The sequence below is a fragment of the Theropithecus gelada genome, chromosome 6 (assembly GCF_003255815.1).
Source record: "Theropithecus gelada isolate Dixy chromosome 6, Tgel_1.0, whole genome shotgun sequence".
NCBI lineage: Eukaryota > Metazoa > Chordata > Mammalia > Primates > Cercopithecidae > Theropithecus > Theropithecus gelada.
In genome coordinates this window covers 128,286,313-128,311,511 of record NC_037673.1, presented here as the reverse complement: position 1 = coordinate 128,311,511, position 25,199 = coordinate 128,286,313, and the positions used below count along the sequence as shown (strand labels likewise).

General features: G+C 39.0%; 1 protein-coding gene across 2 annotated transcripts in view; it reads left to right on the top strand.

Annotated features, from left to right (window-relative positions):
- MEIKIN (meiotic kinetochore factor) overlaps positions 1-25,199 on the top strand; it is a 142,244-nt gene that overhangs the window by 33,122 nt on the left and 83,923 nt on the right. For both annotated transcript variants that reach the window (XM_025388686.1, XM_025388687.1), the window contains exon 8: positions 631-695. In XM_025388686.1, coding sequence (XP_025244471.1) covers positions 631-695 — 65 coding nt within the window. The remainder of the gene's footprint in view (positions 1-630; positions 696-25,199) is intronic.

Here is a 25,199-nt window from a genome sequence, read left to right as displayed (position 1 = left end):
CCGAGCTTTGATCCTTTGGTATTTATTCCTTTTGTGATAGCTAGTCCTTTCCTACACGTTTAGATAGAATTGGGGGTGGTCTAGTTTGTAGAAGTACAAAAAAAACCCAGGATATTAATTTCAAAAACATCTTTTACTGCAGTCTAGCCTGGGTAACAGAGCAAGACCCTCTTTCCATAATAATAATAATAATAATACCATCATCATCATCATCATCATCAATCTGTCATGTGTCTTAAAATTCTTTCCATAAGAATCCTAGGAAACAGGATTGCTATCCCTTTTGCATAAATGAGGTAACCAAGACTCAAGGCAGGCTAAGTAGCTTTCCAAAGGCCACTCAAGTGTGAGTAGTGGAACTGGGGTTTAAAGCAAGGTCTGTCTTATTCTAAACACTATGCCCTGTCCTCTACACATATTGCTTCACACTCATATATGTATAAATATGTTGCCTTTTTAATTAACCTATTTGTTCATATAAATACTGTAACATTTTTCTCAGCAACTGTATATTTTCCCACAGGATAATTAATCACAAATAAATATCTTTATTTTAAATATTATTTGAGGATTTTTGAAAGTTACTGAAAGATTTAGAAAATACCGCTAACTAGTTTGTTCTTGTTATAGAGTGATGACAGTAGCAAATCAAAATGTGTCTCCAAAAGCAAAGTGTGCTTCAAATTCAGAATCAGGTAATCAATATGAAACTAATTATTTTCTGTAGTAATTGTAATACTTCTGTTAAAATACATGGTTCTGTATTTATTTTTGCTACCTGCAACATGCATTATTAACAAAGTTAGTAGCCCAGTGAACCGAGTACTTTTTAGCTTGGTTGTATTTAAGAAATGAAGATATGTGGGATCAGAAAGTGGGTCTTAACTATCCCCACAGCATCAATCATTTATTCATTTAATAAACATTTAATGAATATGAACTCCATACTAGACATTGTTATGTATACTAGTGGAAGTGATGCACTTTTCCTTCCCTTGTAGATTTCAGTTGTAGGAGAGAACAATAAGTAAACATATATTGTAGTTATGCATAATGATTGAAAAATAAAGGGATCAGCAAAGTGTCTTGCATTATTAACCCTTATGTAGTTTACAATTAGGATAAATTTAGCAAGACATTTACATCCTAATTAACCTCTGCTGTATCTCAGATTTTTCTGTGTTTCCTGCATCAAGTTTTATAGCATCCATTTGAGAGTAAACTTGAAGAATTTCTGATTTTGCTGTTGATGGTTGTAAATGTTTGTATGAATATATATTTGCATAATCTTCATTTTAAGAAGTTATCTTAATGAGCATTTACTAAATGCCACACATTAAGTTAGGAACTGTATGTTTAAAACAATTAATATACTTTCTGTTCTAAGCAAAATTAGTCTAGTGATGAAAACTAATCTTGTAAAAGCACAAAATCCTTGGAAGGAGCAATACCTTCTACCCCGGAGGGTTAGCATTGGAAGAAGGGTTTGTTTTACATATCAAAGAATAAGGGAATGTGTGAATAACAGATGAGCACTAATTAAAAAGAAAGTGGTAAGTGTACCAAAAACAACCATGATTTTACCTAGGTTTTGCCCAATAAAAAGTGTCGCTTTAGCTGTGGAAAATATTTACAAAGCTTCATGGTAGGGCAGAATAGGGATTCTTGAATTCTGTATGTTTTTGTATCTTTACTTTTATATGGTAACTTAAAATTTAAAATTAAATAAGTCACTTCTGACTCTAGAGATTTTTTTACACATTTCTTTAAAAAATTTTTTTATTAACATTTGTGGATACGTAGATGGTATATATGTTTATGGCTTACATGAGATATTTTAATACAGGTATTCGATGTATAATAATCGTATCAGGGTAAGTAGGGTATGCATGCCCTCAAGCATTTATCCTTTGAGTTACAAATAATACAGTTATACTCTTAGTTATTTTTAAATGTATAATTAAATTATTTTTGACTACAGTCACCCTGTTGTGCTAGCAAATACTAGGTCTTATTCATTCTTTCTAACTATTTTTTTTGTACCCATTAACTATCCCCACCTTCCCTACAAACCACTCACCCTCCCCAACTATCCTTCCCAGCCTCTGGTAACCATCCTTCTATTCTCTGTCTCCATGAGTTCAATTGTTTTGATTTTAGATCCCACAAATATGTGAGAATAAGCGATGTTTGTCCTTCTGTGCCTGGTTTATTTCACTTATCATAATGACCTTCAGTTTCAGTCATGTTATTGTAAATGACAAGATCTCATTCTTTTTTATGGCTGAATAGTACTCCATTGTGTTTATGTACCACATTTTCTTTATCCATTCATCTGTTGATGGACACTTAGGTTGCTTCCAAATCTTGGCTGTTGTGAATAGTGCTGAAACAAATGTGGGAATGCAGATACCTCTTTGATATACTGATTTCCTTTCGTTTGCATATATACTCAGCAGTAGGATCGCTGGATCATATGATATCTCTGCATATATACTCAGCAGTAGGATCACTGGATCATATGATATCTCTATTTTTATGTTTTCGAGGAACCTCCCAACAGTTATCCATAGTGGTTATATTAATTTACATTCCCACTAACAGTATACAAGGGTTCCCTTTTCTCTGCATCCTCACCAGCATCTGTTATTGGCTGACTTTTGGATGAAAGCCATTTTAACTGGGGTAAGATGATATGATATTGTAGTTTTGATTTGCATTTCTCTGATGATCAATGATGTTGAGCACCTTTTCATATACCTGTTTGCCACTTGTATGTCTTCTTTTGAGAAATATCTGTTTAGGTCTTTTGCTCATTTTTAATTGGATTATTAGATTTTTGTTTTTCCTATAGAGTTGTGTGAGCTCCTTATATATTCTGGTTATTAATCCCTAATTAGGTGAAGTAGTTTGCAAGTATTTTCCCCCATTCTATGGGTTGTCTTTTCACTTTATTGATTGTTTCCTTTGCTGTGCAGAAGCATTTTAATTTGATGTAATCTCATTTGTCATTTTGCTTTGGTTGCCTGTGTTTGCGGGGTATTACTCAAGATATCATTGCCCAGCCCAATGTCCTAGAGACTTTCCCCAATTTTTTTTTTTGTAGTAGTTTCATAGTTTGAGGTCTTAAAGTTTTTAATCCATTTTAATTTGATTTTTCATATGGCAACAGACAAGGGTCTAGTTTCATTCTTTTCCATGTAGCTATCCAGTTTTCCAAGCACCTTATTAAAGAAACTGGCCCTTCCCCAAAGAATGTCCTTGGCACCTTTGTAAAAAAATGAGTTCAGTGTAGATGTACAGATTTATCTATGGGTTCCCTTTTCTGATTCCTTGGTCTATGTGTCTGTTTTTTATGTCAGTACCATGCTGTTTGGGTTACTGTAGTGCCATAATATAATTTAAAGTCAAGTAATGTGATTTCTCAGTTTTGTTATTTTTGCTCAGGATAGCTTTGACTATTCTGGGTCTTTTGTGTTCCATATAAATTTTAGCACTTTGTTTTATTTGTGGGAAGAATTTCATTGGTATTTTGATAGGGATTGCATTAAACCTACAGATTGCTTTGGGTTGTGTGGCCATATTAACAATATTGATTCTTTCAGTCCATGAACATGGAATATCTTTCCAATTTTTTGCTGTCTTCTTCAATTTCTTGTGTCAGTGTTTCATAGTTTTCATTGTAGAGATCTTTCAGATTTTTGGTTAAGCCCTAGATATTTTAGTTTATTTGTTGCTCTTGTAAATGGTATTACTTTCTTGATTTCTTTTTCGGATTGTTCACAGTTGGCATATGAAAATGCCACTGATTTTTGTATGTTGATTTTGTATCAGTAACTTTCCTAATTTATTTATCAGTTCTACTAGTTTTTTGATGGAATCTTTAGTTTTTCTTTTAATTATAAGATCATGTCATCTGCAAACAAAGATAATTTGACTTCTTCCTTTACAATTTGGATGCCCTTTATTTCTTTCTCTTGTCTGACTGCTCTAGCTAAGACTTCCGATACTATGTTGAATAATAATGGTGAAAGTGAGCATCGTGTCTTGTTCCAGATTTACAAAGAAAGGCTTTCAGTTTTTCCCCATTTCGTATGATACTAGCTGTAGGTCTGTCATATATTGGCTTTTATTATATTGAGGTATGTTCCTTCTGTACCTAGTGTTTTGAGAATTTTTATCATGAAGGGATGTTGAATTTTATCACATGATTTTCTAGCATAATTTAAATGATCATACGGTTTTTTCCTTTATTCTGTTGATATGATGTATCATATTGATTGATTTGCATATATTGAATCATCCTTGCATCCTTGGGGTAAATCCCACTTGGTCTTGAAGAATGATCTGTTTAATAAGTTGTTGAATTCAGTTTGATATTATTTTGTTGAGGATTTTTACATCAATATTCATCAGAGACATTGGCCTATAGTTTTCTTTTTTTGATATATCTTTGTCTGGTTTTCGTATCAGGGTAATACTGATTGCATTGAATGAGTTTGGCAGTACTCCCTCATCCTCTATTTTTTGGAACAGTTTGAGTAGGATTGGTATTAGGTCTTCTTTAAATATTTGGTAGAGTTCAACAGTGAAGCCACTAGGTCCTGGACTTTTCTTTACCAGGAGACTTTTTATTATAGCTTCAATCTTGTTACTTTTATTGTCCTGTTCAGGTTTTGGATTTATTTTATTTATTTATTTATTTTGAGATGGAGTCTCACTCTGTTGCCCAGGCTGGAGTGCAGTGGCTCAATCTCAGCTCACTGCAACCTCTGACTCCCAGGTTCAAGTGATTCTCTTGCCTCAGCCTCCTGAGAAGCTGAGATTACAAGCGCACGCCACCACACCCGGCTAATTTTTGTATTTTTAGTAGAGATGGGGTTTCACCATGTTGGTCAGGCTGGTCTCGAACTCCTGACTTTGTGATCCGCCCACCTCATCCTCCCAAAGTGCTGGGATTACAGGCGTGAGCCACCCGCCCAGCCCAAGGTTTTGGATTGCTTCATGGTTCAGTCACACTAGATTGCGTATGTCTACTGGATGTAGTTGCTCTTAGTAGATACTAATGATACTTCGAATGTCTGCGGTATCAGTTGTAATGTCTCCCTTTTAATCTCTGACTTTGTTTAATTGGGTTTTCTCTCTTGTTTCTTAGTCTGGCTACAGGTTTGTCAGTTTTTTTTACAAGAAACCAATTTTTTGTTTCATTTCTTTTTTGTATTGTTTTCAAATTCATTTGTTTCTGCTCTGATCTTTTTTATTTCTCCTACTAATTTTGGGTTTGTTTGCTCTTTTTTAGTTCTTTAAGATGCATTGTTAGCTTGTTTATTTGATGTTTTTATTATTTTTGATATAAGCATTTATAACTGTAAATTTCCCTGTTAGTACTGCTTTCACTGTATGCTGTAGGTTTTGGTATGTTGTATTTCCATTATGATTTGTTTCAAGAATATTTTCAGTTTCCATCTTAATTCTTCATTGACTCACTAGTCATTCAGGAGCATATTGTTTATTTTTCATGTGTTTATTAGTTTATAAAATTCCTCATTATTTTTTATCTTTTATTTTAGATTCAGGTGTACACATATCTCATTTGTTACATAGATAAATTGTGTGTTGCGGTGGTTTGGTGAGCAGATTATTTCATCATCTATGTAATAAGCATAGTACCTGATAGGTATTTTTTCAATAGCCACCCTCCTCTCACCCTCAAGTAGGCCCCAGTGTCTGTTGTTCCTTATTTCTGTCCATATATACCCAGTGTTTAGGTCCCACTTATAAGTGAGACTGTGCAGTGTTTGGTTTTCTGTTCCTGTATTAGTTTGCTTAGGATAATGGCCTCCAGATGTATCTGTGTTGCTGCTGAGGATATATTCTTTTGTATGGCTGCATAGCATTCCATGGTGTATATGTACCACATTTTTTTCTCCAGTCTACCATTGATGAACATTTAGGTTGATTCCATGTCGTTGCTATTGTGAATAGTGCTATGATAAATATATGCTTGTATGTGTCTTTATGGTAGAATAAGTTATATTCCTTTGGGTAAATACCCAATAATGGAATTTCTGGGTCAAATGGTAGTTCTGTTTTTAGCCGTTTGAGGAATTACCCACACTGCTTTCCACAATGTTTGAAATAATTTACACTCCCATTAACAGTATATAAGCATTCTGTTTTCTCTGCAACTTTGTCAGTATCTGTTGTATTTTTTTTTTTACTTTTTAATAATAGTCATTCTGATTTTTGCACATTGATTTTGTATCCTGAGACTTTGCTGAAGTTGCTTATCAGCTTAAGGAGATTTTGGGCTGAGACTATGGGGTTTTCCAAATATACAATCATGTCATCTGCAAACAGGGACAATTTGACTTCTTTTCCTAACTGAATACTCTTTATTTCTTTCTCTTGCCTGATTGCCCTAGCCAGAACTTCCAACACTATGTTGAATAGGAGTGGTGAGAGAGGGCATCCCTGTCTTGTGCCAGTTTTCAAAGGGAATGCTTCCAGTTTTTGCCCATTCAGTATGATATTGGCTGTGGGTTTGTCATAAATAGCTCTTATTATTTTGAGATATGTTCCACCAGTACCGAATTTATTGAGAGTTTTTAGCATGAAGGGCTGTTGAATTTTGTCAAAGGCCTTTTCTGTATCTATTGAGATAATCATGTGGTTTTTGTCTTTGGTTCTGTTTATATGCTGGATTACGTTTATTGATTTGTGTATGTTGAACCAACCTTGCATCCCAGGGATGAAGCCCACTTGATCATGGTGGATAAGCTTTTTGATGTGCTGCTGGATTTGGTTTGCCAGTATTTTATTGAGGATTTTTGCATCGATGTTCATCAGGGATATTGGTCTAAAATTCTCTTTTTTTGTTGTGTCTCTGCCAGGCTTTGGTATCAGGATGATGTTGGCCTCATAAAATGAGTTAGGGAAGATTCCCTCTTTTTCTATTGATTGGAATAGTTTCAGAAGGAATGGTACCAGCTCCTCCTTGTACCTCTGGTAGAATTCGGCTGTGAATCTGTCTGGTCCTGGACTTTTTTTTTGGTTGGTAGGCTATTAATTATTGCCTCAATATCAGAGCCTGCTATTGGTCTATTTGGGGATTCAGTTTCTTCCTGGTTTAGTGTTGGGACCAGTAACAGACAAACAGAGAGCCAAATCATGAATGAACTCCCATTCACAATAGCTTCAAAGAGAATAAAATACCTAGGAATCCAACTTACAAGGGATGTAAAGGACCTCTTCGAGGAGAACTACAAACCACTGCTCAGTGAAATAAAAGAGGACACAAACAAATGGAAGAACATACCATGCTCATGGATAGGAAGAATCAATATTGTGAAAATGGCCATACTGCCCAAGGTGATTTATAGATTCAATGCCATCCCCATTAAGCTACCAATGACTTTCTTCACAGAATTGGAAAAAACTGCTTTAAAGTTCATATGGAACCAAAAAAGACCCCGCATTGCCAAGACAATCCTAAGCCAAAAGAACAAAGCTGGAAGCATCATGCTACCTGACTTCAAACTATACTACAAGGCTACAGTAACCAAAACAGCATGGTTTTGTTTGGTACCAAAACAGAGATATAGACCAATGGAACAGAACAGAGCCCTCAGAAATAGTACCACACATCTGCAGCCATCTGATCTTTGACAAACATGACAAAAATAAGAAATGGGGAAAAGATTCCCTATTTAATAAATGGTGCTGGGAAAATTGGCTAGCCATAAGTAAAAAGCTGAAACTGGATCCTTTCCTTACTCCTTATACAAAAATTAATTCAAGATGGATTAGAGACTTAAATGTTAGACCTAAAACCATAGAAACCCTAGAAGAAAACCTAGGCAATACCATTCAGGACATAGGCATGGGCAAGGACTTCATGTCTAAAACACCAAAAGCAACAGCAACAAAAGCCACAATTGACAAATGGGATCTAATTAAACTAAAGAGCTTCTGCACAGCAAAAGAAACTACCACCAGAGTGAACAGGCAACCTACAGAATGGGAAAAAATTTTTGCAATCTACTCATCTGACAAAGGGCTAATATCCAGAATCTACAAAGAACTCAAACAAATTTACAAGAAAATAACAAACAACCCCATCAAAAAATGGGCAAAGGATATGAACAGACACTTCTCAAAAGAAGACATTCATACAGCCAACAGACATATGAAAAAATGCTCATCATCACTGGCTGTCAGAGAAATGCAAATCAAAACCACAATGAGATACCATCTCACACCAGTTAGAATGGCAATCATTAAAAAATCAGGAAACAACAGGTGCCGGAGCGGATGTGGAGAAATAGGAACACTTTTACACTGTTGATGGGACTGTAAACTAGTTCAACCATTATGGAAAACAGTGTGGCGACTCCTCAAGGATCTAGAACTAGAAATACCATTTGACCCAGCCATCCCATTACTGGGTATATACCCAAAGGATTATAAATCATGCTGCTCTAAAGACACATGCACATGTATGTTTATTGCAGCACTATTCACAATAGCAAAGACTTGGAATCAACCCAAATGTCCATCAGTGACAGACTGGATTAAGAAAATGTGGCACATATACACCATGGAATACTATGCAGCCATAAAAAGGATGAGTTTGTGTCCTTTGTAGGGACATGGATGCAGCTGGAAACCATCATTCTCAGCAAACTATCACAAGAATAGAAAACCAAACACCACATATTCTCACTCATAGGTGGGAGTTGAACAATGAGATCACTTGGACACAGGAAGGGGAACATCACACATGGGGGCCTATTGTGGGGAGGGGGGAGGGATAGCATTAGGAGATATACCTAATGTAAATGACGAGTTGATGGGTGCAGCACACCAACATGGCACATGTATACATATGTAACAAACTTGCACGTTGTGCACATGTACCCTAGAACTTAAAGTATAATAAAAGTAATAATAATAGTCATTCTGACTTGTATGAGATGGTATCATTGTGGTTTTGATTTGCATTTCTCTAATGATAGTGATGTTGAGCATTTTTGCATGTTTATCTGTTGTGTGTATGTCTTCTTTTGAAGAGTGTCTGTTCATGTCCTTTGCCCACTTTTTAATGGACTGATTTTTGCTTATAAATTTCTTTAAATTCCTTACAGATTCTGATATTAGACCTTTGTCAGATGCATAGTTAGCAAATATTTTCTCCCATTCTATAGATTGTTTATTCTGTTGATAGTTTCTTTTGCTGTGCAGAAGCTCTTTAGGTTAATTAGGTCCCATTTGTCATTTTTGCTCTTGTTGCAATTTCTTTTGGCATCATTGTTATGAAGTCATTGCTGTGTTCTTTGTCCAGAGTGGTATTTCCTAGGTTATTTTCCAGGGTTTTGATAGTTTTGACTCTTAGATATAAGTCTTTAATCCATCTTGAGTTAATTTTTGTTTAAGGTGTAAGGAAGGGGTCTCCAGTTTCAGTCTTCTGCATATGGCTGGCCAGTTATCCCAGCACCATTTATTGAATAGGGGGTCCTTTCCCCATTGCTTGTTTTGGTAGATTTGTCAAAGATCTGGTTGTGTCTCATCTCTCTGTTTTGTTTCTCTATTGGTCTGTGTGTTTATCCATTTCTTCTAGGTTTTCTAGCTTGTGTGCATAGAGGTGTTTATAATAGTTTCTGAGGGTTTTTTGTATTTCTGTGGGGTCAGTGGTAATGTCTCCTTTGTTATTTCTAATCGTGTTTATCGGCTCTTCTCTTTGTTTTCTTTATTAATCTAGCTAGTGGTCTATCAGATTAATTCTTTTAGAGAAGTAGCCCCTGATTCATTGATCTTTTGTATGGTTTTTTTCATCTTAGTTTCCTTTAGTCTGATTTTGGTTATTTATTGTCTTCTGTTAGCTTTGGGTTTTTCTCTTGTTTTTCGAGTTCCCCTAGTTGTGATATTGGTTATTAATTTGAGATACTTCTGACTTTTTGATGTGAGCATTTAGTGCTATAAACTTCCCTCTTACATTGCTTTGGCTGTGTCCCAGAGAGTCTGGTATGTTGTATCTTTTTCCTCATTAGTTTCAAAAAAGTTATTGATTTGTGCCTTAATTTCATTATTTACCCAGAAGTCATTCAGGAGCAGGTTTTTAAAATTTCCATTTAATTGTATGTTTTTGTTTTCACTTTTTAAAAAATTATACTTTAAGTTCTGGGATACATGTACAGAACATGCAGGTTTGTTACATAGGTATACACATGGTGGTTTGCTGCACACATCAACCCTTCATCTACATTAGGTATTTCTCCTAATGCTATTCCTCCCCTAGCCCCCCACCCCCGACAGGCCCCAGTGTGTGATGTTCCCCTCCCTGTATCCATGTGTTCTCATTGTTCACCTCCTACTTATGAGCAAGAACATGTGGTGTTTGGTTTTCTGTTCCTGTGTTAGTTTGCTGAGAATGATGGTTTCCAGCTTCATCTATGTCCCTGCAAAGGACATGAACTCGTCCTTTTTTATGGCTGCATAGTATTCCATAGTGTATATGTGCCACATTTTCTTAATCCAGTCTATCATTGATGAGCATTTGGGTTGGTTCCAAGTCTTTGCTATTGTGAACAGTGCTGCAATAAACATACATGTGCATGTGTCTTTATAGTAGAATGATTTATAATCCTTTGGGCATATACCCAGTAATGGTATTGCTGGGTGAAATGGCAGTTCTGATTCTAGATCCTTGAGGAATTGCCACACTGTCTTTAATGCTTTTACACTATTGGTGGGAGTATAAATTAGTTAAATAGTTGTATTTTTTTGAGCAATTTTCTTAGCAGTTATTTCTATTTTTATTGCCCTGTGGTCTGAGAGAGTGGTTGGTATGATTTCATTTTTTTTGAAATTTGCTGAAGATTCTTTTGTACCTGACTTTGTGATCAGTATTTGCCATGTGCATATAAGGAGAATGTATATTCTGTTTTTCTGGGGTGGAGAGTTCTGTAGATGTCTATTAGGTCCATTTGGTCAAGTGTTGTATTAAGGTTCTGAATATCTTTGTTAGTTTTCTGCCTTGACAATCTGTCTGATACTGTCAGTGGGTGTTTAAGTGTCCCATTATTATTCTGTGGTTTTCTAAATTTCTTCATAGGTCTCTAAGAACTTGATTTATGAATCTGAGTGCTCCTGTGTTAGGTGCATATATATTTAGGAAAGATAGGTCTTCTTGTTTAATGGAGCCCTCTAATGCCCTTCTTTCATTATGTAATACACTTCTTTGTCTTTTAAAAATCTTGGTTAAAGTCTGTTTTGTCTAAAATTATAATAGCAGCATCTGCTTTTTTTCAGTTTTTGTTTGTTTGTTTTTTAATTGGCTTGATAGATTTTTCTTCATCCCTTTACTTTGAGTGTGTGAGTGTCATTGTATGTGAGATGGATCTCTGGAAGACACCATACTGTTGGGTTTTATTTCTTTATCTAACTTGCCACTCTGTGCCTTTTAATTGGGAGTATTTAGCTCGTTTACATTCAAGGTTAGTATTGATATGTGTGGATTTGGTCCTTTCATCATGTTGTTAGCTGCTTATTATGCATACTTGTTTGTGTGGTTGCTTTATAGTGTCACTTGTCTATGTATTTAAGTGTGTTTTTTGTAGTGGCTGGTAATGGTCTTTCTTTTCTATATTTAGCACTCCCTTCAGGACCTGTTGTAAGGCAGGTCTTGTGTTAACAGATTCCCTTAGCATTTGTTTGTCTGAAAAGGATCTTATTTCTCCTTTGCTTATGAAGCTTGGTTTGGCTGGATATGAAATTCTTGGCTGAAAATTCTTTTCTTTCATAATGCTGAATATAGGCCCCCATTGTCTTCTGGCTTATAGGGTTTCTGCTGATAGGTCTGCTGTTAGCCTAATGGACTTCCTTTGTAGGTGACCTGCCCCTTCACTCTAGCTGACTTTAACATTTTTTCTTTCATTTTGACCTTGGAGAATCTGACGACTGTGTGTCTTGAGGATGGCCTTCTTATGTAGTATTTTGCAGAGGTTCTCTGCATTTCCTGAATTTGAATGTTGGCCTCTCTAGCGAGGTTGGGGAAATTTTCATGGATGATATCTTGAAATGTTTTCCAAGTTACTTGGTTTCTTTCCTTCTCTTTTAGGCATACCAACGACTCGTAGATTAGGCCTCTTTACATAATCACATATTTTTTGGAGGTTTTGTTCATTCTTTTTCATTGTTTCTTTATTTTTATCTGAGTTCTTTTGTACAGCCAGGCTTCAACCTCTGGGATTCTTTCCTCAGCATGGTCAATTCTACTCTTAATACTTGGCAATTGCATTATGAAATTCTCATAGTGTATTTTTTAGCTCTGTTGCATCAGTTCAGTTCTTTCTTATAATGGCCATTTTGTCTATCGGCTCCTGTATCATTTTATTGTAATCCTTAGATTCCTTGGATTGGGTTTCGACTTTCTCCTGTATGTGGATTATCCTTGTTCCTATCCATATTCTGATTCTTATTTCTGTCATTTCAGCCATCTCAGCATGGTTAACAACCGTTGCTGGGAAACTAGTGGGGTTGTTGGGATGTAAGAAGACACTCTGGCTTTTTGAATTGCCAGAGTTTTTGCACTGGTTCTTTCCCATCTTTGTGGGCTGATGTTTCTTCAGACTTTGAAGTTGCTATCTGTATTATTCATTCTTGCATTGCTATAAAGAAATATCTGAGACTGGGTTTTTATAAAGAAAAGAGGCTTAATTGGCTCATGGTTCTGCAGGCTGTACAGGAAGCATGATGCTGGCATCTTCCCAGTTTCTGGGGAGGCCACAGGAAACTTCTTTTTTTTTTTTTAAATTGAGACAGATCGCAATCTGTCACTCAGGCCGGAGTGCAGTGGCACCATCTTGGCTTATCACAACCTCCACCTCCCAGGCTCAAGTGATCCTCCCATTTCAGCCTCCTGAGTAGCTGGGACCACAGGTGTGCACCACCATACCCAGCTAATTTTTTTGTATTTTGGTAGAGACAGGGTTTCACCGTGTTGCCCAGACTGGTCTCGAACTCCTGAGCTCAGGTGATCCACTCACCTCAGCCTCCCAAAGTTCTAGGATTGCAGGCATGAGCCACTGTGCCCAGCCATCTCAGGAAACTTACAATCATGGCAGAAGGCAAAGAGGGAGCTGGCACTTCACATGGCTGGAGCAGGATAAGAGAGAGAGGGAGAGGGAGGAGGTGCTATATACTTTTAAAGGACCAGATCTCATAAGAACTCACTATCATGATAACAGCACCAAGAGGATGGTACTAAAGCACTTTTGAGAAACCACCCCCATGATCTAATCACCTTTCACCAGGCCCTACCTCCAACATTGGGGATCACAGTTAGACATGAGATTTGGTCAGGGACAGAAATCCAAATCATATCACTGCCCTTTGGATTTTTTTTTTTTTTCGTTAGCCCCGTTTGATATCCTTGGGGGTTTTCTTGTTGTATAAGGTGGGTTCAGTCAACTGGCTTTGTTTCTGGAAGATTTTGTGGGGGGTCAGGGCTCAGCTGAGGACCTCTGGATTGTGTGCTCCAATTCTGTGGGGCCTGTTTCAGGCCTCTGGCTTTGTTCTCTGGCCCCTTGAGGTAAGAAACCTGCTCACCAAGGGCCAAGGTATTCCTAGACTGCTGGTCACAGCACTCTGATGAGTGGTGCCAGCCAAAGCGCTTCACAGGGCAATAGCAGTGGGATTTGTACATGCCAGCAGCAGTGGCAGTGCAGCAGGGTGCATACTCATTGATTATGGCAGGGTGCTGGCAATTGTAGGGGTACCAGTGTCCATGCAGGTATTCACAGTGGTGGGGATGGCAGCATGGCACAGGGGGGAACATTTCCCACTGGGGTCTGTGTGCACATTCACGCTGGTGGTGATGTTAGGACGAGGTGGGTGCTGGCAGGTGTGGGACTCTGTGTGCCATCTGTATAGGCATCCATGCAGGCAGCAGTGGCCACTCAGGGTAGGGGTGGGTCTGCTGGTCTCCCTATATAGTTTTTTGCCAGTGACAGTGTCAGCACAGGGACAGAGCATTGGCAGGAGTGGGACTGACACCATCTGTGCATGCATTCATGTGAGTGACAGTGGCCTTGCAGGGCGTGGAGTAGGTCTGCTTGTCACCACGTGCAGTTTCACACCAATGGTAGTGTCAGCACAAGGACAGGGCACTGGCAGGCATAGGGCTAGCAGTCGTCATGCCTGCAAATGCTTCGACAGCAATGAAAGCATGGTAGGTGAGTGGGTGGGGTGCACAGCAAGGTCCACCCATGCACACACGTGCCAGCAAAGCGATCTAGGTGTTGGCCATGGGCAAACGTGTGCAGGCAAAGCAGCATGAGGGAGGCTGCAGCAGGGGGAGGGCATGGGCGGGCTGGTGTACATCCACGGTGTCTGCTCTCCTGGAACTCTGTACCAGTCAGGAGCAGTCTGCCAGCACAGGAGCTATGCTGCTCCTTCCCCAGGAGGCACCCCATCTGGGCATCTGAGGCTACATTCAAGCAAGTGCCGCCAGGCTGGATACCCGGGATAGGTAAGCCAACCAAGAGGTGCACAGGTAGACCAATCTGGTCTCATGGGCAAGACTACCCTGTGCTGTTCAGGTCCAACAGTTCCCTTAGGGCTAAAGTCTCCTAAAGGAGTGAGGCAAGCCTTGGGGGATGGGTGTCCCTGGCTGTGCTCTGCTACACATGGCTCCAACACCAAACTCTCTGGGATCTGCACCAGCTGGAGTTCTGCCCCTACAAAACAAGTGTCTGTGGGGGTCATGAGGTCTCCTCCTGCGGGGATTCCAGAGGCCCCTGGCGAGGGTGGGTTGCTACTTGCCTGCTCAACTCACCCCTGCCCCAGGAGTCACTGGGGGCCAGGAATGAGTCCCAGTGTGCAGTAGCCCTGTGCAGGTTTCCCAGCTTCTTTTTCCTTTAGGCTAGCATCTATGTCTTCCTTCCATTCACTCTCAATGCCTTCCCTCTGAATATCTGCTAGGAATGCACCAGTCTTCCCAACGTCCCATTCCCTCAGTGACAGATGTTCCTGCTGGCTGTGTCTAGTCAGCCATCTTACCTCCCTCTTCCCTCTTGTTATTGACTTGCAGTTTTATTTCATTGTGGTCAGAGAAGATGTTTGATATTATTTTAGTTTTTTGGAATGTTTTAAGACTTGTTTTGTGACCTAACATATGACCTTGAGAATGATCCATGTGGTATGGAGAAAAATGTATATTCTGAACCCATTGGATATAATTTTCTGTAAATATCTATAAGGTTTATTTGTTCTAAATAATTGAAGACAAATGAATGAGTGAAGATTAAGTCCAGTGTTTCTTTGTTGACTTCCTGTCTGGAAGATCTGTCCAATGCTGAAAGTGGAGTGTTAAAATCTCCAGCAATTTTTGTATTAGGGCCTATTTTTCTCTTTAACTCTAATGATGTTTGCTTTATATATCTGGATGACCCAGTGTTAGGTGCATATATATTTCAAATTATTATATCTTCTTGCTGAATTGACCCCTTTGTCATTATATGTAACCTTCTTTGTCTTGAAATCTATTTTGTCTGATATAAGTATAGCTACTCCTGCTCTTTTTTGACTTCCATTGGCATGGATTGTTTCTTTGCATCCCTTTATTTACAGTCTATGTGTGTCTTTATAGGTGAAGTGTGTTTCTTGCAGGCAACAGATCACTGGGCCTTGTATTTTTTTTTTTTTTTTTTTTTTTAATCCATTCAGCAACTCTGGGTCTTTTGCTTGGACAGTGTAGCCCATTTACATTCAGTGTTACTATTGATAAATAGAGACTTACTCCTGACATTTTGGTATTTCTGGCTGTTTTGTGGCCTTCCTTCTTTCCTTTTTGTGTTCTATTAATGAAGGTGATTTACTCTGGTGGTATAGTTTAATTTCTTATTTTTTGTGCATCTGTTGTATGTTTTTTGATTTGAGGTTACCATGAGGCTTGAAAATACTATCTTATAATCCATTATTTTAAGCTGGTGACAACGTTGTTTGCATAAACAAACAAGTGAAAAGAAAACTAATAAAACTCTACATCTTAGCTTCATTTCCCCACTTTTTAACTTTTTGTTGTTTTTATTTATATCTTATTGCATTATGTCTTGAAAAGTTATTTTAGTTATTATTTTTGGCTAGTACATCATTTAGTCTTTCTAATTGAGGTAAGAGTAGAGGTCTGTTCCAAGATGGCTGAACAGGAACAGCCTTGGTCTGCAGCTCCCAGCGTGATCGACACAGAAGATGGGTGATTTCTGCATTTCCAACTGATGTGACTGGTTCATCTCACTGGGACTGGTTAGACAGTGGGTGCAGCCCATGGAAGGCAAGCTGAAGCAGGGCGGGGCATTGACTCACCTGGGAAGGACAAAGGGTCGGGGGATTTCCCTTTCCTAGCTAAGGGAAGCCATGACCGACTGTACCTAGAAAAATGGGACACTCTTGCCCAAATACTGTGCTTTTCCCACTGTCTTAGTAACCAGCAGACCAGGAGATTCTCTCCCATGCCTTGCTCAGGGGGGTCCCATGCCCATGTAGTTTTGCTCACTGCTAGTGCAGCAGCCTGAGATTGACTTGTGAGGCTGCAGTCTGGCATGGGGAGGGGCTTCTGCCATTGCTGAGGCTTGAGTTGGTAAACAAAGCCGGGAAGCTCAAACTAGGCAGAGCCCACTGCAGCTCAGCAAGGCCTACTGCCTCTATAGACTCCACCTCTGTGGGCAGGGCATAGCTGAACAAAAGGCAGCAGAAACTTCTGCAGACTTAAACGTCCCTGTCTGACAGCTCTGAAGAGAGCAGTGTTTCTCCCAGCACAGCGTTTGAGCTCTGAGAATGGACAGACTGCCTCATCAAGAGGGTCCCTGACTAACTGGGAGACGCCTCCCAGTAGGGGCCAACAGACACCTGATATAGGTGGCTGCCTCTCTGGGATGAAGCTTCCAGAGGAAGGATCAGGCAGCAATATTTGTTGTTCTGCAATATTTGCTGTTCTGCAGCCTCTGCTGGTGATACCCGGGCAAACAAGGTCTGAAGTGGACCTCCAGCAAACTCCAACAGACCTGCAGCTCAGGGACCTGACTGTTAGAAGGAAAACTAACAAATGGAAAGGAATAGCATCAACATCAACAAAAAGGACATCCATGCCAACACCCCATCTGTAGGGCACCAATATCAAAGACCGAAGGTGGATAAAACCACAAAGATAGGAGGAAACCAGAGCAGAAAACCTGAAAATTCTAAAAACCAGAGCACTTCTTCTGCTCCAGAGGGTCGCAGCTCCTCGCCAGCAATGGAGCCAAGCTGGACAGAGAATGACTTTGATGAGTTGACAGAAGTAGGCTTCAGAGGGTTGGTAGTAACAGAGTTCTCTGAGCTTAAGGAGCATGTTCTAACCCATTGCAAGGAAGCTAAAAACCTTGAAAAAAGGTTAGATGAATGGCTAACTAGAATAAACAGTGTAGAGAAGACCTTAAATGACCTGATGGAGGTGAAAACCACAGCACGAAAACTTCGTGATGCATGCACAAGCTTCAATAGCCAATTTGATCAAGTGGAAGAAAGGATATCAGTGATTGAAGATCAAATTAATGAAATAAAGTGAGAAGACAAGATTAGAGGAAAAGGAATGAACAAAGCCTCCAGTAAATATGGGACTATGTGAAAAGACCAAATCTACGTTTGATTGGTGTACCTGAAAGTGATGTGGAGAATGGAACCAAGTAGGAAAACACTCTTCAGGGTATTATCCAGGAGAATTTCCCCAAACTAGCAAGGCAGGCCAACATTCAAATTCAGGAAATACAGAGATCACCACAATGATACTCCTCAAGGAGAGCAACCCGAAGACACATAATTGTCAGATTCACCAAGGTTGAAACTAAGGAAAAAAGGTTAAGGGCAGCCAGAGAGAAAGGTCGGGTTACACACAAAGGGAAGCCCATCAGACTAACAGTGGATCTCTTGGCAGAAACCCTACAAGCCAGAAGAGAGTGAGGGCTAATATTCAACATTCTTAAAGAAAAGAATTTTCAACCCATAATTTCATATCCAGTCAAACTAAGCCTCATAAGTGAAGGGGAAATAAAATCCTTTCCAGACAAGCAAATGCTGAGAGATTTTTGTCACCACCAGGCCTGCTTTACAAGAGCACCTGAAGGAAGCACTAAACATGGAAAGGAACAACCGGTACCAGCCACTGCAAAAACACGCCAAATTGTAAAGACCACTGATGCAAGGAAGAAACTGCATGAATTAACGGACACAATAACCAGCTAATATCATAATGACAGGATCAAATTCACATATAACAATATTAACCTTAAATGTAAATGGGCTAAGTGCCCCAATTAAAAGACACAGACTGGCAAATTGGATAAAGAGTCAAGACCTATCAGTGTGCTGTATTCAGGAGACCCATCTCACATGTAGAGACACACATAGGCTCAAAATAAAGGGATGGAGGAAGACCTACCAAGCAAATGGAAAGCAAGAAAAAGCAAGGGTTGCAATCCTAGTCTCTGATAAAACAGACTTCAAACCATCAAAGATCAAAAGAGACAAAGAAGGGCATTACATAATGGTAAAGGGATCAATTCAACAAGAAGAGCTAACTATCTAAATATGTATGCATCCAATACAGGAACACCCAGATTCATAAAGCAAGTCATTAGAGACCTACAAAGCGACTTAGACTCCCACAAAATAATAGTGGGAGAGTTTAACACCCCACTGTCAATATTAGATCAATGAGACAGAAGGTTAACAAGGATATCCAGGACTTGAACTCAGCTCTGCACCAAGCAGACCTAATAGACATCTACAGAACTCTCCACTACAGATCAACAGAATATACATTCTTCTCAGCACCACATTGCACTTCTTCTAAAATTGACCACATAATTGGAAGTAAAGCAGTCCTCAGCAAATGTAAAAGAACAGAAATCACACAAACGGTCTCTCACACCACAGTGCAATCAAATTAGAACTTAGGATTAAGAAACTCACTCAAAACCATACAACTACATGGAAACTGAACAACCTGCTCCTAAATGACTACTGGGTAAATAACGAAATGAAGGCAGAAATAAAGATGTTCTTTGAAACTAATGAGAACAAAGATACAATGTACCAGAATCTCTGGGACACAGCTAAAGCAGTATGTAGAGGGCAATTTATAGTACTAAATGCCCACAAAAGGAAGGAGGAAAGATCCAAAATTGACACCCTAACATCATAATTTAAAGAACTAGAGAACAAGAGCAAGCAAATTCAAAAGCTAGCAGAAGGCAAGAAATAACTAAGATCAGAGCAGAACTGAAGGAGATAGAGATACAAAAACCTTTCAAAAATCAATGAATCCAGGAGCTGCTTTTTGAAAAGATCAACAAAATTGATAGACTGCTAGCAAGACTAATAAAGTAGAAAAGAGAGAAGAATCAAATAGATGCAATAAAAAATTATAAAGGGGATATCATTACCAATTCCACAGAAATACAAACTACCATCAGAGAATACTATAAACACCTCTATGCAAATAAACTAGAAGATCTAGATGAAATGGATAAATTCCTGGACACATACACCCTCCCAAGACTAAACCAGGAAGAAGTTGGATCTCTGAATAGACTAATAACAGGCTCTGAAATTGAGGCAATAATTAATAGCCTACCAACCAAAAAATGTCCAGGACCAGAGAGATTCACAGCCAAATTCTACCAGAGGTACAAAGAGGAGCTGGTACCATTCCTTCTGAAACTATTCCAATCAATAGAAAAAGAGGGAATCCTCCCTCACTCATTTTATGAGGCCAGCATCATCCTGATACCAAAGCCTGGCAGAGACACAACGAAAAAAGATTTGTAGACCAATATCCCTGATGAACATCGATATGAAAATCCTTAGTAAAATACTGACAAACCAAATCCAGCAGCACATCAAAAAGCTTATTCACCATGATCAAGTTGGCTTCATCCCTGGACTGCAAGCCTGGTTCAACATATGCAAATCAATAAACGTAATCTATCACCTAAACAGAACCAATGACAAAAACCATATGATTATCTCAATAGATGTAGAAGAGGCCTTCAACAAAATTCAACAACCCTTCGTGCAAAAAACTCTCAATAAACTAGGTATTTATGGAACTTACCTCAAAATTTATGACAAACCCACAGCCAATATCATACTGAATGGGCAAATTTGGAAGCATTCCCTTTGAAAAGTGGCCCAAGACAAGGATGCCCTCTCTCACCACTCCTATTCAACATAGTGTTGGAAGTTCTGGACAAAGTAACCAGACAAGAGAAAGAAATAAAGGGTATTCAATTAGGAAAAGAGAAAATCAAATTGTCCCTGTTTGCAGATGGGTGATTGTATATTTAGAAAACCCCATCGTCTCAGCCCAAAATCTCCTTAAGCTGATAAGCAACTTCAGCAAAGTCTCAAGATACAAAATCAATGTGCAAAAATCACAAGCATTCCTATACACCAATAACAGACAAACAGAGAGCCAAATCATGAGTGAATTCCCATTCCCAAATACTACAAAGAGAATAAAACACCTAGGAATCCAACTTACAATGGATGCAAATGACCTCTTCAAGGAGAACTACAAACCACTGCTCAACGAAATAAAAGAGGACACAAACAAATAGAAGAACATTCCATGCTCATGGATAGGAAGAATCAATATCATGAAAATGGCCATACTGCCCAAGGTGATTTATAGATTCAATGCCATCCCCATCAAGCTACCAATGAGTTTCTTCATAGAATTGGAAAAAACTGAAGTTCATGTGGAACCACAAAAGCCCACATAGCCAAGACAATCCTAAGCAAAACGAACAAAGCTGGAGGCATCATGCTACCTGACTTCAAACTATACTACAAGGCTACAGTAACCAAAACAGTGTGGTACTGGTACCAAAACAGATACATAGACCAATGGAACAGAACAGAGGCCTCAGAAATAACACCACACATCTACAACCATCTGATCTTTGACAAACCTGACAAAAACAAGAAATGGGGAAAGGATTCCCTGTTTAATAAATGGTGCTGGTAAAACTGGCTAGCCATATGTAGAAAGCTGAAACTGTATCCCTTCCTTCCACCTTATACAAAAATTAATTCAAAATGGATTAAAGACTTAAATGTTAGACCTAAAACCATAAAAACCTTAGAAGAAAACCTGGGCAATACCATTCATGACACAGACATGAGCAAAGACTTCATGACTAAGACACCAAAAGCAATAGCAACAAAATCCAAGATAGACAAATGGGATCTAATTAAACTAAAGAGCTTCTGCACAGCAAAAGAAACTACCATCAGAGTCAGCAGGCAATCTACAGAATGGGAGAAAATGTTTGCAATCTACCCATCTGACAAAGGGCTAATATCCAGAATCTATAAGGAACTTAAATTTACAAGAAAAAAAAAAAACCATAAAAAAATGGGCAAAGGATATGAACAGACACTTCCCAAAAGAAGACCTTTATGCAACCAACAGACACATGAAATAATGCTCATCATCACTGGTCATCAGAGAAATGCAAATCAAAACCACAATGAGATGCCATCTCACTCCAGTTAGAATGGTGATCATTTAAAAGTCAGGAAACAACAGATGCTGGAGAGGATGTGGAGAAATAGGAATGCTTTTACACTGTTGGTGGGAGTGTAAATTAGTTCAACCATTGTGGAAGACAGTGTGGCAATTCCTCAAGGATCTAGAACTAGAAATACCATTTGACCCAGTGATCCCATTACTGGGTATATACCCAAAGGATTATAAATCATGCTACTATAAAGACACATGCGCACGTATGTTTATTGCAGCACTCTTCACAATAACAAAGACTTGGAACAAGCCCAAATGTTCATCAATGATAGACTGGATTAAGACAATGTGGCACATGTACACCATGGAATACTATGCAGCCATGAAAAAGGATGAGTTCATGTCCTTTGCAGGGAGATGGATGAAGCTGAAAACCATCATTCTGAGCAAACTATCACAAAGAGAGAAAACCAGATACCACATTCCCATAGGTGGGAATTGAACAATGAGAACGCATGGACACATGGGGAACATCACAAGGAGAGAAAACCAGATACCACATATTCTCACCCGTAGGTGGGAATTGAACAATGAGAACACATGGACACATGGGGAACAACATACACTGGGGCTTGTCAGGGGGTGGGGAGCTGGGGGAGGGATAACATTAGGAGAAATATCTAATGTAAATGATGAGTTAATAGGTGTAGCAAACCAACATGGCACATGTATACCCATGTAACAGACCTGCGTGTTGTGCATATGTACCCTAGAACTTAAAGTATAATAAAAAAATAAAAAATAAAAAAGAGTAGTTAACACACCACAATTACACTGTTATAATACTTTGTGTTTTTCTATGAACTTATTATTACCTATGAGTTTTGTACCTTCACATGATTTCTTATTGCTCATTAATGTCCTTTTCTTTGTAAATGAAGTACCCCCTTTAGAATTTCTTATAGAACAGGTCTGGCACTCATGAAATCCCTCAGTTTTTGTTTATCTGGGAAGGTCTTTGTTTCTCCTTGGAGATTAAAGGGTATTTTTGCCTGATATACTATTGTAGGGTAAAAGTTATTTTCCTTCAGCACTTTAAATATGTCATGCTATTCTCCCCTGGAGTGTAAGTTTTCCACTGAAAAGTCTGCTCCTAGTGAAGCTCCATTGTATGTTGTGTTTCTTTTTTCTTACTGCTCTTAAAATCTTTTCTTTATCCTTGAAGTTTCAGAGTTTGATTATTAAATGCCTTGAAGTAGTCTTTGGGTTAAATATTCTTGGTGTTCTATAACCTTCTTGTACTTGATATTGATATCTTTCTCTAGATTTGGGAAATTCGGTGTTGTTATCCCTTTGAATAAACTTTCTACCCCTGTCTTTTCCTCTACCTCCTCTTTAAGGCCAATAACCCTTAGATTTGCCCTTTTGAAGCTATTTTCTAGATCTTGTAAACATGCTTCATTGTTTTTATTCTTTTTTCTTTGGCCTTCTCTATATATTTTTAAATAACCTGTCTTCAAGCTCACTAATGCTTTCTTCTGCTAGATCAATTCTGCCATTAAAAGGCTCTGATGGAGTGAACAGGCAACCTACAGAATGGGAAAAAATTTTTGCAATCTACTCATCTGACAAAGGGCTAATATCCAGAACCTACAAAGAACTCAAACAAATTTACAAGAAAAAAACAAACAACCCCATCAAAAAGTGGGCAAAGGATATGAACAGACACTTCTCAAAAGAAGACATTCATACAGCCAACAGACACATGAAAAAATGCTCATCATCACTGGCCATCAGAGAAATGTAAATCAAAACCACAATGAGATACCATCTCACACCAGTTAGAATGGCAATCATTAAAAAGTCAGGAAACAACAGGTGCTGGAGAGGATTTGGAGAAATAGGAACACTTTTACACTGTTGGTGGGATTGTAAACTAGTTCAACCATTATGGAAAACAGTATGGCGATTCTCAAGGATCTAGAACTAGAAGTACCATATGACCCAGCCATCCCATTACTGGGTGTATACTCAAAGGATTATAAATCATGCTGCTCTAAAGACACATGCACACGTATGTTTATTGCGGCACTATTCACAATAGCAAAGACTTGGAATCAACCCCGAATGTCCATCAGTGACAGACTGGATTAAGAAAATGTGGCACATATACACCGTGGAATACTGTGCAGCCATAAAAAGGATGAGTTTGTCCCCTTTGTAGGGATATGGATGCAGCTGGAAACCATCATTCTCAGCAAACTATCGCAAGAACAGAAAACCAAACACCGCATGTTCTCACTCATAGGTGGGAACTGAACAATGAGATCACTTGGACTCGGGAAGGGGAACATCACACACCTGGGCCTATCATGGGGAGGGGGGTGGGGGAAGGGATTGCACTGGGAGTTATACCTGATGTAAATGACGAGTTGATGGGTGCTGACGAGTTGATGGGTGCAGCACATCAACATGGCACAAGTATATATATGTAACAAACCTGCATGTTGTGCACATGTACCCTAGAACTTAAAGTATAATAATAAAAATAAATAAATAATAAAAATTAAAAGGCTCTGATGGATTCTTCAACGTGTCAATTGCATTTTTCAACTCCATTACTTCTTATTTCTTTTTAGTTATTTAAATTTCTTTGTTACATTTACCAGACAGAATTCTTTTGTGTTATTTTAAATTTCTTTGAATTTCCTCAAAACAGCTGTTTTGAATTCTCTGTCTAAAAGGTCATATATCTCTGTTTCTCCAGGATTGGTCCCTGGTGCTTTACTTGGTTCATTCGGTGAACCTCGTTGGTGCGCTACCCCTCTGTGACTGAGCTGTCATGTTTTCCTGGATAGTACTGATGCTGGGTACATGTTTGTTGGTGTCTGGACAGTGAAGAGTTAGCTATTTCTTGTAATTTTTGCATTCTGGGCTTGTTTGTACTTGTCCTTCTTAGGAAGGCTTTCCAGGTATTTGAAAGGACTTGGGTATTGTGATCTAAACTGTATCTTCATTAGGGGGCACCCAAAGCCCAGTAACACTGTAGTTCTTGCAGACTTATGGAGGTACCACCTTGGTGGTCCTGGATAGCATCTGGAAGAATTATCTGGATTACCAGGCAGAGACTCTTTCTCTTCCCTTACTTTCTCCCATACAAACAGAATCTCAATCTCTCTCTCTCTCTCTCTCTCTCTCTCTCTCTCTCTCTCTCTCTCTCAGTTCTGAGCTGCCTGCAGCTGGGGATGGGGTAACACAAGCACCTCTGTGGCCTCCAATTCCCAATACTGGGACTGCACTTGGTCAGTACTAAAGCCAGCATAGCCCTGGTTCTCACCCAAGACTCATTGTAACTAATACCTGGCTATTGCCGATGTTTTCTCAAGGCCCTAAGGTTCTGCAAACAACAGGTGAATAAGCCAGCGAAGCTTATGTCCTTGCCTGCAGGGTGGCAAGTTCCCCCAGACCCTGGGCAGGTCCTGAGCCAGGAATTAGAGTCAAAACCCTTAGAAGTCTACTTAGTGTTCTCTTGTACTGTGGCTGAGCTGGCACTCGTACCATGGGACATAGTCCTTCCCACTCTTCTGTCTTCTTTCCACAGGCAGAGGAGCCTCACCCTGTGGCCTCAGCCACC